General features: G+C 47.5%; 1 protein-coding gene across 4 annotated transcripts in view; it reads left to right on the top strand.

Moving 5' to 3' along the window:
* ken (zinc finger and BTB domain-containing ken and barbie protein) overlaps positions 1–10907 on the top strand; it is a 46831-nt gene extending 35924 nt beyond the window's left edge. For 3 of the 4 annotated variants that reach the window (XM_011147296.2, XM_011147298.2, XM_011147295.2), the window contains 5 exons: positions 5591–5881; positions 6240–6412; positions 6745–6966; positions 8429–8720; positions 9051–10907. In XM_011147296.2, coding sequence (XP_011145598.1) covers positions 5591–5881; positions 6240–6412; positions 6745–6966; positions 8429–8720; positions 9051–9518 — 1446 coding nt within the window. In that variant the 3' untranslated portion in view covers positions 9519–10907. The remainder of the gene's footprint in view (positions 1–5590; positions 5882–6239; positions 6413–6744; positions 6967–8428; positions 8721–9050) is intronic. The other variant, XM_011147297.2, reaches the window with a different exon arrangement.
* The last annotated feature ends 2098 nt before the right edge of the window (positions 10908–13005 follow it).

Below are 13005 nucleotides of genomic sequence, written 5' to 3'. Positions count from 1 at the left end.
CTATTCGTTCGGCTGGCAGGCGAGATTCCATCAAATTTTCCGTGTTCGTAATTGAATTGATTGAGATATACACGCGAATATTCCAATGTACAAACGCGTCGGAGAATACTTTGACAAAGAACCGACTGTCTGCCGCGTCTGCCGCCGCCGACAAGCGGATAGTGAGAATCAGCCTTAAGGGGATGCCGTCGTAATGGGGCTTTCGCAGTTTGCGCTGTTTTTCCACTTGATTGTACAAAATCGCAAATGCTCGCGCAAAACGAAAGCACAAATGTCGACGAATTGCGGGAAGCATTCCGTGTTGCATGAAAAATAGAATATCCTTTTCAAAATTCCGCCCATATTCCACCTGTCAAAAACTTTTTTATTTGCGATGTAACGTGACGGGCAGGGGGAGGGGAGGAAGCGTGCTCTTCAATTCATTGGCACTAGTAGTGCGTATCGCGCGAACCGTATCGAAGCGCTTGTGTCCGCACTTGACGATCGGAACCGCTCACGGACAACGGCCGGATGCGGCAGAAGCGGCCGTTTCGTCCGCGTTTTCGCAACGATTTTGAAAAAAAAAAGAAAAAAGGAAAGAAAAGAATTACCTCACGCAATCGCATTTAACGAACCGCTCGCGTTTCCTCCGATTAAGCCCGCGCTCTCTCTCTCTCTCTCTCTCTCTCTCTCTCTCTCTCTCTCTCTCTCTCTCCCGTTCTGTTCTTTTCTTTTTTCAATGGCGCGCGAACTCTGTTTTTTTTTTCATCGCCGAACCGCGACGCGGGCTCTCCCTCTCGCCTGCTGAGCGCCCCCCTCCTCCTCCTCCTCCTCTCCTCGCCAACCCCCCGCTGTCTCGCGCTTTAATTTCCAGCCTCGACATTTGCGTAACCCAGTTTCGCCATTGTTCAATTCAATGGTAGATCGTAACGTCCGCCATCCGGATAGGAGATTATAATGCTCGCGTGTACGTACGTGGTACCGCGTGCATCGTCGCCTCGTCCGCGCGCGCGTGCGTGCGTGCGTGCGTGCGTGCGTGCGTGCGTGTGTGTGTGTGTGGGTGCGTGCGCTCGCATCGCCACCGCCGCCGCCGCCGCTAGCAGACGAAAGTACACGCTTTTGTACGCGTATGTGTACGCGTGCACTCATGTGTGTTTGTGTGAGAGCGTAGTCACACTCACACGTCATACGCGCGCGCACACACACACACACACACGCGCGTGCACACGCACACAATGGCGATAAGCGAGCGACGACGCCGCCGTGGCCGATTCGCCACGATAGCGTTCACGAATTCATCGACTTTCTCCTCTTATCTGAGGTCTGCCGACCCCCGGCATCGTTTTCGCGCTGGTTTCACGTCGCTCGCGATGCTCGTGTTTCCGTCTCTCTTCTTCTTTTCTCGTTTTCTTTCTGCTCTCCCCTCGTTCTTTTCTCCCTTTTCTCCCGTCGTCGCGGCCACCGCGCCGTGGCCTGTTACCAATTCGAGTCCCCGAGTGATTCAGCGCGCACGCGATGACGAAAGCGCGATGTTGACGGTGTCACCTTTCGACTCGCGAAGAAATTGCGGAGAGTTGAGAGGAGAGCGCGAGCGGGAGTCCCCCGAAAATACGCGCGCGCCCTAAATCTTGGGAAAGCGACGAAAGCTGATACCGCGCGCGTTTTCATTCGCGCGAGGAATTTAGTCGGCACGGTCGAAATTTAATTAACCCTCGCGGAACTTTTATCGAAATTGGATTGCCGCCTCGCGCGGCGCGCGCTCCAGTTTCCAATTTCGTAACCGCGATTGTTATTGGACAAAGTTCGACGGCATCGGCGAACTGATTCATCGTTCGAGCCAGCTGCGCCCGGAGCGAACGCTCCAGCGCGATACGGAGGAGAACAACAACACGCGTCTTACGTTCGCAAATAAGCGGAATAACGACCTCACGATCTCGCGTGCAACGACTGGCTCGAAAAGAAGATGGCTGCTCCGCGTTCCGCGCCACGACCATGGCAACGTTACACTTTTACGACTCGCGGTCGCAGTCCGCAGTAACGGAAAGCTACCTCGCGCGCTCGCGCGTTTCTTCTCGCGGTGTGTCGACGCACATCCCCGAGCGATCTGGCGGTTCCCGCCGGACGACGCCAGTGCGTTGTGGAATTACCGCGCGACAGTTCCCGTACGCCGCGAAATCCCTGTTACGGTGCGCTGCGTCGCGTTACCTGCGCCTTCAAGTTCCCGCGCGCCGTTCAACGTACCAACCGCCGTGAAAGCGCGCCTTACCGACACCCGATGCCTAGGACTCCCCGACTCGGTCGGTAAAACAGCGCCCGGTTCCAGAGGTCCCAGCTGGCTCGGGGTGGTCGGCTTCCCGCGCGAGCCGAGGCGCGCACGGGAGCGGGCCCCACCAGGTAACGAGCGGCACGAGACCCCGCCCGGCAACTCGTCAAGGTCCAAATAGAAGAAGGAAGAAGAATGTGAGCCGCATAAGCGCAAGCGTAATCCGGTCGTCCGGTATGGACCGACCCTGAACTTCAGCCGCTGCTTACTGGTAGCAGCAGCAGCAGCAACAGCAGCAACAACTGCAGCGCCGGTGTCAGCAACGACTGGCGACGATTGGCGCGCAGCAATGATTTCCTTATTTAGCGATTTCTTCGGTATCACGGACCGGCGAGACGTTACGCATGCGAGCGAACGAGCGCGAGCGCCGCGACTCTTAGCTGCGCGCGCACGAAGGACTCGCCTTCTTTTTTTAGATCGCTTCAAATCGCTCCTCGCAATTCTCTTTTCGCTTCGGCTAATTATCGCCTGTCCCGGCCATCACGTCTCTCTGCTCGCGGCGGCGTGACGCTCGCGTGCAAAAAGCTCATTGCGAAATTAATGTCCTTCTGTTTGGTTTATCACGTGCGACTCGCTCGCGCGACTGTGGGAAACTGGAAGGGACGCTGTGTGTGGGAGAGGGAGGCGTCTCGGAAGCGAGATGTGTGAAGGACGATTGTCCAGCGGGCAGCGCTCCCTTCGCGTCTTCGCGTCCCGCGGTGACTCGCCAGCGAGGCTCTCAGCGATATGATTTTCTTAATCACGCGCGCGGAGCAAGCGGATGCAAATTTTTCCAGTTGCGTAACGCGGTCTCTCTCTCTCTCTCTCTCTCTCGCCTTCTCTCTCTCTCTCTCTCCTCTCTAATGCAGATTCTAATGCAGAATTCGTCCCGAGGAGAGAGGCGCTCTTCTGAGAAAGAACAAACGCCAATCCCGCCGCGCTGGTCAGATGTGCGCATATTCGATGCCGAATTCGACACGTACGGCGGCGACTCGTCGCGCTACTTTCGATGATTTATTATTCCACGACGGTATTAGCACCTTTTTCGTGACTCTTAGCCAAGGTCTTCCCTTTCGAATTCGATCGGGCTGCCCGCCCAAGGTCACCGTCGCGAGCGTGAGACGCTCTTCAATAACAGCGCGCGCGAGCCATTACGGACGTAGATTGCACATTTATATGTATAAGCGGCAACGGGATCGATATCCTGTGCAATATTCGTACGCATCATGGGCAGGAAGGATGTCCGCAATCTCTTGCGCGAGTTTCGAACGCATCCGTCCTCCTGTCCAATCCTGGAGGTTTCTGCGGTTGCGAAAGAAATCTCCCGTTGAGCAAGAGACGGACGCCTTTTATAATCTTTTATAATCGTCCTGAGGCGAGACTAGAAAATATAGCGCTGTATTGGTAAAGACGAGCGAGACGGTACCTGTATCGCGTATCCTCGGACGTGTCGCGGAAAAGGAAATCTCACGGGTAACCGATAGGATATGCTCACTTTTATAACGGATTGTATGCTCGCGCGCGGGACACGTTTGACATTGCGGAACTCCTCGATGCTTACGGCATTGGTTTCATAATATTGATTATACTTCTGCTCCTTGAGAATATAACGTGAAACCGGACTTTCTCTCTCTCGGCTCCCCTTGAGAAACCGAAGGAATGCTCGATCAGCCGTTAATTCTCGATTCTCAGCCGTGGCCGCGTTAAACTGTTGCGAATCTTAGACATGGATGAATGGAATATTTATTGCGTATGCACACGTGCTGCGCCGATCGGGCGCACTTTTTTCACGGCCTGCTTCCAACCGCGGGAGCGTGCTGTAACGTGCCGCCGTATCAATATTGTTCCCGAGATAAGAACTTAATCAGCGGAGAACTGCATTCGATCGATTTTGACAGAAAGTTTTTCTCCGATCAGCCGACAAGGTTAGTGAGATTTTTCTTCGACGCCGGGCAGGTCTATAAATCATTCGGCTGTTAACTCTGGATTCCATTTCAGATTTGATTTATCGTGAAACTGAGAGACGAAAAGAACGAAAGAGGCCTCTCCCTCTCCCCCCGCCACTCACTCTCTCTCTCTCTCTCTCTCTCTCTCTCTCTCTTACACGCACACGCGCTTATCGAGTGATAGATCGACTTGCGAAAATGCACGAAGCGATTTAATTGACGCTGACAGATGCAAAGTATACCTATCGGGTTTTTGTTTCGTAATTTTTGTGATTTTCCAACTCGCGTGTTTAAGGACGGCCGATTTGGATGCGATTAAAGATATTACCCGAAGTAAACGCGTCTGTTTGAATCGACTCTAACTGGATAATTAACGTACCGCACCGTTAAACATGTTTGACATGGTCAAACGAGAGAGCTGCGTAGATGTAAGGGAACGTGAGAAACATGATCTTGTGACACGTCACTCTCTTCCGCCGTTTCTAAGAGAGTCGAGACACGAAAGGAGGAAATTAATGTAACGAAGCTGTCTTCGTATCACGCAAGGCGACGAGACCGCTTATTGGGTTAAGGACGCGGGATAAACTGTTTCACCACATAATTTCGCCTATAACCATGTTCCATTTTCTCCCAATGCGCTATAATAAATTTGCGGCTGTTTACTGACTCACCGCAAGAGCAAAACGTGTGCCAGGAAGCTTGTGAAAGTTAATATAATTCTCGTTTACGAGCTTGTCCAACGATTCGGAGCTGGAGTGTTGTAGGACTCGAAAAAACTTTGCGATTGAAAACTCGGCTTTTGCGTCACACTATTCCAGTGTTTTTCAACCTTTTTTATCTCACGGCACACTTAAATTATGATGATCAAAAAAGAGTATAAAAAAGAATATACCTTTTATGATTTATTTATTAACACAAACCAAATGCACCATCATGGCCACAAAAACGAAACAATACAATTTGTTATAATTTGTATAATAAGAAGATAACAATTAAAATTCTTAGAAATTTTCGCGGCACACCGGTTGAAAATCGCTGCGCTCCCCCTATGTCTTCGACACGAGTTGTTGCAAATGCTGAAGTTAATTTATCGTAAAAAGCTGAGAGAGAAGAAGAGGAGAAGCAGGAGGAGCATTCTCGTACAACTCGAGTTCGATTTACGCTGAAGGATGCAAGGCACGACTGTATCTTTTGTCAGATTTAGATTTTATACTCGATTAAACAGCACCTATCTTGGTATTTGTCTATTTTGTCGCTCGTGTCGTTTCTCCCTCGAGTGAGATGCATCCTTGAAGCCGACGGCGAAACTTCGCGCGCGCATCGTCGCGATAAATTATATTTGCCGTTCTGATTTTTCTTGCAGACGATGTATACCGACGGTCTCTTGACGCTCCACTATGGGAAACACCCAGCGACCTTGGCCGCAGAGGTCGGGGCCTGGTACAGTGGAGATCGTCATGTGGATGTGACTCTAGCATGCGACGATGGATCCATTGTGAAGGCTCACCGCGTCGTTTTGGCAGCAGCCAGCCCTCTCTTAGCTAGTCTACTTCGGAATCCTGCCCTGGACCACGTGGTTCACTTATCGGGCGTCCGAAAGACTCAGTTGAATCACTTGTTGGAGTTCCTGTACAACGGCGAGGCATTGATACCGGTATTTTATTTCCATTATACGGACATCAATCTTACAATGGTGCCGCGTTCAGCAGACAAAGCTGATTATTAAGCACTTAGTGATTATCAACTATGATCAGAGAGATTCTTTTAGATCTTTAACGAGTCCAAGGGAATGAACCAATCAGGAGCGATAATCACTGAGCGATAATCAGTAAGCAGCTATTTCTGCTGAACGCGGCCAACGTGTGACTTTTATAGAATTTACGACAACCGTCGCGCGAATAGAAATGTTTGTTTTCTTTTTTTTTCGAGCAGTTGTCTGCGTAACACTGACATAAGGAAATGATATCTCGAGTGATCGAAATGTTGACGCGAAAAAATGTCCCTCTGTGTAGTCGACGGAGCTCATACCATTAAAGGAACTCTTCGAGCTTCTTCAGATCAAGTCGGAGCTGTCCGAGTCCAATCAACCTCAAACCTCCAGTAACTCTGATCCCGAGAGGACGTTAACTCCACAGCCCTCAGAGGGCCAGGAGAGCTCCAGCTATGAATCGCAATACGACAGCAGGTTGGTAAATAAACAATAATAAGAATCAAGAGCCTAAGATTTCTATAATTCATCGAGACTATTCATCGCTGAGTGACTCCGTTACGTAATTCTCGTCGCTTTGAGCGTCACGTTGAATTCGAGTGTAATCTCCAGAAGATACGAATTTTCTGGCTGCCGCGCGCGATTGTATAAAGAGTCAGATTGTACACTCGATTGTACTAACTCTTGGTGAAGTCACATCATCATCGATCCGATTTACATTCTAAACTCGAATAGAAAAAAGATCGCATCGACACCGCGTCGTCGCCGACGAAAAACACTCCAGGATTTATTATGTGAAAAACTTTTAGACAGTCCAATAACCCCGCGGACTGTTGCTCGGTTCTCATCAAGACGGAAGACTGTGAGGAAGAACCGGAAGTAGACGTAGAGGGGATGGGGAGCGACGCTGCCGACAACCGGGAAAGTAATATTGAGCCGCCCAGAAGGAGGGATAGCTCCGATCCTGTTAATCTGAGCCTCAATTCCGGCGCTTCCACCACGAGTGAAAGCTCGCACGATATAGTGCACAGGTTAGATCACACAGATTGCGTGGACTACAATCCACGCGGTGAACACACATTGTGACCTCGAAGAGGCCTCAAAATCTCGAAATTCGACAAGCGGTACAATTTCCCGGAAAGCCATAAACACCAACGTTCGAATGATGAAACAATATCCTGAAAAAATTCAAAGTATATTAGCATTACTGATATCTAGCCATTTTCGAGTACCACTCTAGCTGCATTCAAGTGACCAAACACTGATGACTAATATGCTGGTTATGCAACGACTCGAGTAGAAAAATTAATAGGGCTCTGATAAGGGCCTGATTATTTTACTCTAACATTAATCAGGCCATAGTAGGGATAGAAAGATAAGGGCCTTGCAAGATATATAACAAGTGGTTTAACGAGTCCTTATAAGGCAATATTAACAGGGCCTCATAAAGAAATATTTTTATTATTGCTTGAGTAAAAGTATTCGTTCTTTTCATTCCGAGAAATTTAGACTGTAATTTCTTTATTTCTTTATATAATCTTGTCAATATACAACAAGAATTTTTTACTTTAAAAATATAGCATACTTTACAATAAAATATAACATTCTTTACACGTAAAAATCCTGCTACTATTCTTATTAAAGTTTGTTGCATTTCAAAACGAAGGCAATACTAGAAATATCCTTGGAAGAGACTAATGAATATGACAACTAATAAAACTAATAACATTTGTTTTTAATTGCGGTATAATTAAAAAAATCTTTAAAAGAACCAGATAGAGCGTATCTACTAAAACAATACTATGACAATTTTATTACACGCTTCAGATCTTGTTAATTTTCTATAACAAAATTTGATTTTGTATATCTAAAGCATCCTTAAAAGATCCCTCTAAGGCCCATATCAGTTTTCCATGTTAAAGCGTTATTTCGTAAAATTTAAGGCATCCCTAAATAATTCTTCTATAGTCTTCATCAGTTCTCCTTATTAAAGCCTCATTTCGTAAAACCTAAGATATTCCTAAAAGATCTATCTCGGGGCCTGATCGGTGATAATATGGCATCTCTTCAGAGCATCCTACTTTCAGCCTTATCAGGGTCTTATCAGGCTTCATAAGGATGGCCCTAACAATTTTTTGCTCGGGGAGATTTCAATTGCAATGGTTCAATGAAATTATACTTCGAGTGATTGTTTCGGTGTCGTGGCTTTCCGGTAAATCGATTCGCTTTTTAAATTCCGATACACATTTTTTCGAAACGATACGCGTCCACATCCTGCAATTTATGCAATAAATTTCGTATAATCAATTCAGACATAGCAGACAGTAACATACACTACGTAAGGTTAACATAAGGCCAAATATGTTAGATGCGAGAAACATTCTACACGGACGTTCGACAAGAGCGCAAGATGTTCTTCATTTGTTCGATAATTGTATCCGTAAGGAAGAGACTGAGAGCTTGGGAGAAATCTTCAGAGTGGCGTACTTGCAGGTCCGAAAAGCAGTTGCTCGAGAGGCGAGAATCTCTTGAGGAGGTCGAGGAAAGGAGAAGACAGCTAGCGACACGGCTCGCGTTAGGTTTAGATGCCGGGAAACCGCAAGCTGAAGAACTGCCGATCGCACCGGCGGAGGCGTACGTGGTGACGCCTCATCGGAAGCGAAGGCCAGGCTTCCACAACGCTCCCGCACAAAACCCGGCATTCGTACCCTTCAATCCCGGATTCGAAACGCCCAGGAGGTTGCAAGCGCCACATCCCTTGAGTGTTTCGGCACCACCGTACCTGGTAATCCATATTCGACTATTTGTACTTTCGACCAACACTTCGGAACACGCGTTCAAGATAAACAAAGTTTTCCCCGCGATCTCATCATCATACAAGTACTTCCTTCTCCTTTCTTTGATGAAGGAAAACCAATTATTCGAAAGGCAAAGCCTCTATTTAAGGGGATATTTAATTTCCCAAGCTTTTGTTCAGTCTCGACCTTACGAAAAGGTTCCGTCACGTGGAATTCAGCTTGTTTGTCACCCTACGAACTTTATCGAACCTTTTTCCCCCGTATTACGATTCCGCTTGAATGTCTCTCTGTTACTCACACGCATGTTATCGATGCAGCAGGATAGGTCAGTGACACCACCAGGAGCGTCACATCGACCGCCGAGCGCCGATCCTGCGTCAGCGGCGGTCCTTGAGCCACCTTGGAGTGCTTGGACTCTGCCACCTAGCAGAGCACCACCGCCGCCGCCAACGGAAGACCCGCCGAAGTCCACCCCCGTCCGAGATTATCGGTGCACCTACTGCGGCAAGCAATTCGGCATGTCATGGAATCTGAAGACTCATCTGAGAGTCCACACGGGCGAGAAGCCATTCGCGTGTAGAATTTGTGTCGCTATGTTCAAACAAAAGGCTCATCTGCTGAAGCATCTGTGCTCGGTGCACAGGAGTCGGATAGCCGCGCCCGATAATACCTTTACGTGCTGCTTCTGCTCATTAAGCTTCGACAGTCTGCAAGAACTCATTAGGCATCTGTCGGGGCCGCACAACAATATGCTACTCAGCAAGAATCTACATATACGCGACTAGCGACAAGATCAAAGGCCATCCGGTGCTGAGGAGTACTCCGTGAACGCGATATGACGAGTCCTGCGATATTTTCTACCATTCCTCAAAGATCGTTAGAGGAAGGTTGGGATTCTCTGTCGCTAATCAGACCACTTTGAAGAAGTTATCTTAGAGCTGCGCGAGAGAAAAGAAAAGAAAAGAAAAACAAAAAATGCAATACTCTCTTCCCCGATAAGTTTTGCGACGGATCTGTATCTGGTGGCAAGAATCTTTTTCGGTAATTGTTAAAGTGGATCGAACCGAATGAATACGTTAATTGAAAAAATAAATTTATTATAAAATGTGTGTGGCATGCGAGGAGATAAATTTTTATTGTATTTAGACAAACTTTTCTCGGAACGCACACGCGTATTTGGTATTTTTGCTAAATATCGCGCGCGCGTTCTGATTGCGGTCACTCGTGGTACCTTTCAGAAATTGTAACGTTTCTGAGCGACACTTTAACATTGGTCTGTGTGTAATGAGGAGCACAAAGTGCCTTTGCCGCGTGGAAAGTGCATGTGTAGGCAATCCTCGCAGCGGCGATTCTCGGTTTGTGCGCTATTCAAAAATCGTTGCGTTGAATTCGCACGCAATCCGAGGGGATCGCCATTCGTTTCGGACGTTCGTTTCATCGATCGAACGCTACTGCGAAGCGCACACGAAAGCACTACAAAGAGCACGTACGCGTGAGGCACGATGGTGTCGTGGTGTCTGACGAAGAAATGTACGTTCCTTTAAATCCAGATTCAATCTGTTTAAACGCGTAATTCCTAAGCGAGGTGACACGATCCGAGAGAGAGAGAGAGAGAGAGAGGGAGAGAGAGAGAGAATAACTTACGGATCTGTCGAGTCTCTCGTCGGGTTTCTTCGAAGACAGACGACACGCAGCACCGGAAACGCGCCTTTGCTAAAGAAAAGAATAGGAAAAGCAGGAGAGAAGGAAAACGGAAAGTAACAAAGTTTTCGAAAGGATCGTCCGCACGAAATGTTCACGGAGCCGGCTTACCGATGACTTCTCCCGAGATATTTTATTACGTATACAAACGAAAACGATAGCGATTGATATGACGTTAAGGAGCTTCTGTCAGTGCTCGACGTGCGACCCGAGGCGTGCGATTACTAGCGCGGTCGTCGAGCACAATCTGGGAAAAGTACAATGGAGGACAATGAACGTGCAGAGAGTCAATTATATCGTGACGCGCCGAATCCCGACGAGTTCGCGATCATCAAACGCGGTCTCTTTGTTGCGTTTATGTTTGTTGTTATTTTATTTTAATCGCGACACGTGGCATCCGGAGAGACGTCCCGTTTACCTCAACGCGTACGACTAATCACATCCCGCCCCCCTTACACGCACATAGACGTACACACACACACGCGCACACACACATACAAACGCACGCACGCACACACACACACATGCACGCACGCACACACGCACACACGTACGGACGTACGTACGCACACACACAAACACGCATACACACACACACACACACACACACACACACACACGCACACACTATACACACATGAACAATGTAAATAATGTTACATAGAAAAAATGCGAAGCGAACGGATTAGAATTTATTTATTTCACGCTACTGCAAAGGGACCAAGCAACTTTCCACCGATTTCTGTCTTAGGTAGATATTAGGTGTCCTGCCCTCCAATCGCCTCGAACTAACCAACTGCTCGCAATGAGAGCCGAATACGTTTCGGTTGCGGAACACGCGCAGGTATTCGGTCGGGGCGCCGAAATGAAGAAGAACAAACGAGCTTGTCAAAGTAACGATAACACGATGAAAGAGAACATTGTATCGGCTCTGCCCGCGACAAACGTTCATAATTTGTTGATTGTGATTTGTTGTCAAGTAAATGTCGACGTTGTTAATGTTCTGCCGTGTTGAAAAACTCCGTCTACCACATCTGACGCGCTCCCGCTTCTTCCTCATCCACACGTCCCGACACCCCGTTCTAGATGTGTATATGTGTGTGTGTGTGTGTGTGTGTGTGTGTGTGTGTACGCGCATGCATACATACACATACACACACACGCATACCCTTCGGTATAACTCAGCGACTCGAGTGCCTTGTCAAATGGGTCCAAATTGGTCGATTGGGCAGTGATTTCATGTGTTCATAGGCTTAAGAGACAATAGGCGTTTAAGATGACGATACGAGAGAGCTCGCTTAGGAAACGGAAGAATATCGATTAATTCACGTAGAGAAAGCCTTAAGATTTATTCGAATAAATTCTCAAGTTTCGCTAAGGCTAGTTAAGTTGTTGTATCTAGTAGCTTTTCTCTTTCTTTAATCTCACTTTTGTTTGACGCAGGACGTCATGTTCTCTATTATTTTCTCTTCTAAATAGGCATTATATTACCTAAGGTGCCTTGAAGGACCTCGACCTCTTTTTTGCTCCTTAATTATACAAGAATTATACCACCTCGATGATGCTCGAATTTTTAGACGAATAAAGAAGAAACGAAGGAAACTCGAATCGACTCACCGACGAAATGTTTTGAGAAGAAACAGACAGAAGGAACTAACAGTTGTGAATGCAAAATGAGCGGAAGATTGTACGGGGAGAATTAAAGAAAAAAGAAAAGGAAAGGAAAGAATATGTACGCTCTGGCGAAGTGTAGTTTCGATACGTTCACACCAAAGACATTTTTATATAAAAAAAAAGAAAAGGAAGAAAGGATAGAAAAGAAAAAGAAAAACTCGTCATGTCAAGAGCATGCGGCCGGCACGAGCGACCGGCACAATTTTTCTTCTTAAACGAGAACACGTGACATTTCGCACAGCTCCATTCTCTCGTTTATAAGTTTTAAAACGGCAACTGTACTTCGAATTGTACTTCGAAGATATCACGATCTTAACGTATACTTAACTATTATATTGATCGTATCGAAAAGAAATAAACGGAAAGAGTAAGATGAAAAGAAAAATGGTTCGACAGTGTACATTAATTAGTTTAAATCTGTCACGCAAATCCCACAAGAAGGAAAATCGCGCGAGTAAAAGACAAAGATGTAAATTTCTTAACGGCTCGCTTTTTCTCTGCCTCGGCGAGCGTCTCGTATATCCGCTATCCAAATGAAGCGTACGCGTATCGTAAAGGAAAACGAATTATTTTTCCTGCAAACACGACCAACCGGTATTCTCTTTCTCTCTCTCTGTCTCTCTCTCTCTCTCTCTGTCTCTCCCTCCCCCTCTCTTTCTTTTTCTCTCTATCTCTCTCTTCGCATCTATCTTTCTCTGTTGCTCCCGCATTACCGCACGTCCTCGCGATCGCGATCACTCGGGGTGGAAATATACCGATCGGTACGTCTTCTCTCTTCTTCACTTTTTCCCCGTCGCGTCGTTCGCGGGAACCGTCGCGCCGTCGCGACGGCGGGTGGACAAGAACGGAGCAGAAAGAGAGGTTGGAGGGGTGGTGTGCGCTCTCGCAAAGCCAGGC

The sequence above is a fragment of the Harpegnathos saltator genome, unplaced genomic scaffold (genome assembly GCF_003227715.2).
Source record: "Harpegnathos saltator strain DR-91 unplaced genomic scaffold, Hsal_v8.6 scaffold277, whole genome shotgun sequence".
NCBI lineage: Eukaryota > Metazoa > Arthropoda > Insecta > Hymenoptera > Formicidae > Harpegnathos > Harpegnathos saltator.
Note: the sequence above shows the minus strand (reverse complement) of the source record. Positions and strands in the feature narration are given on the sequence as shown.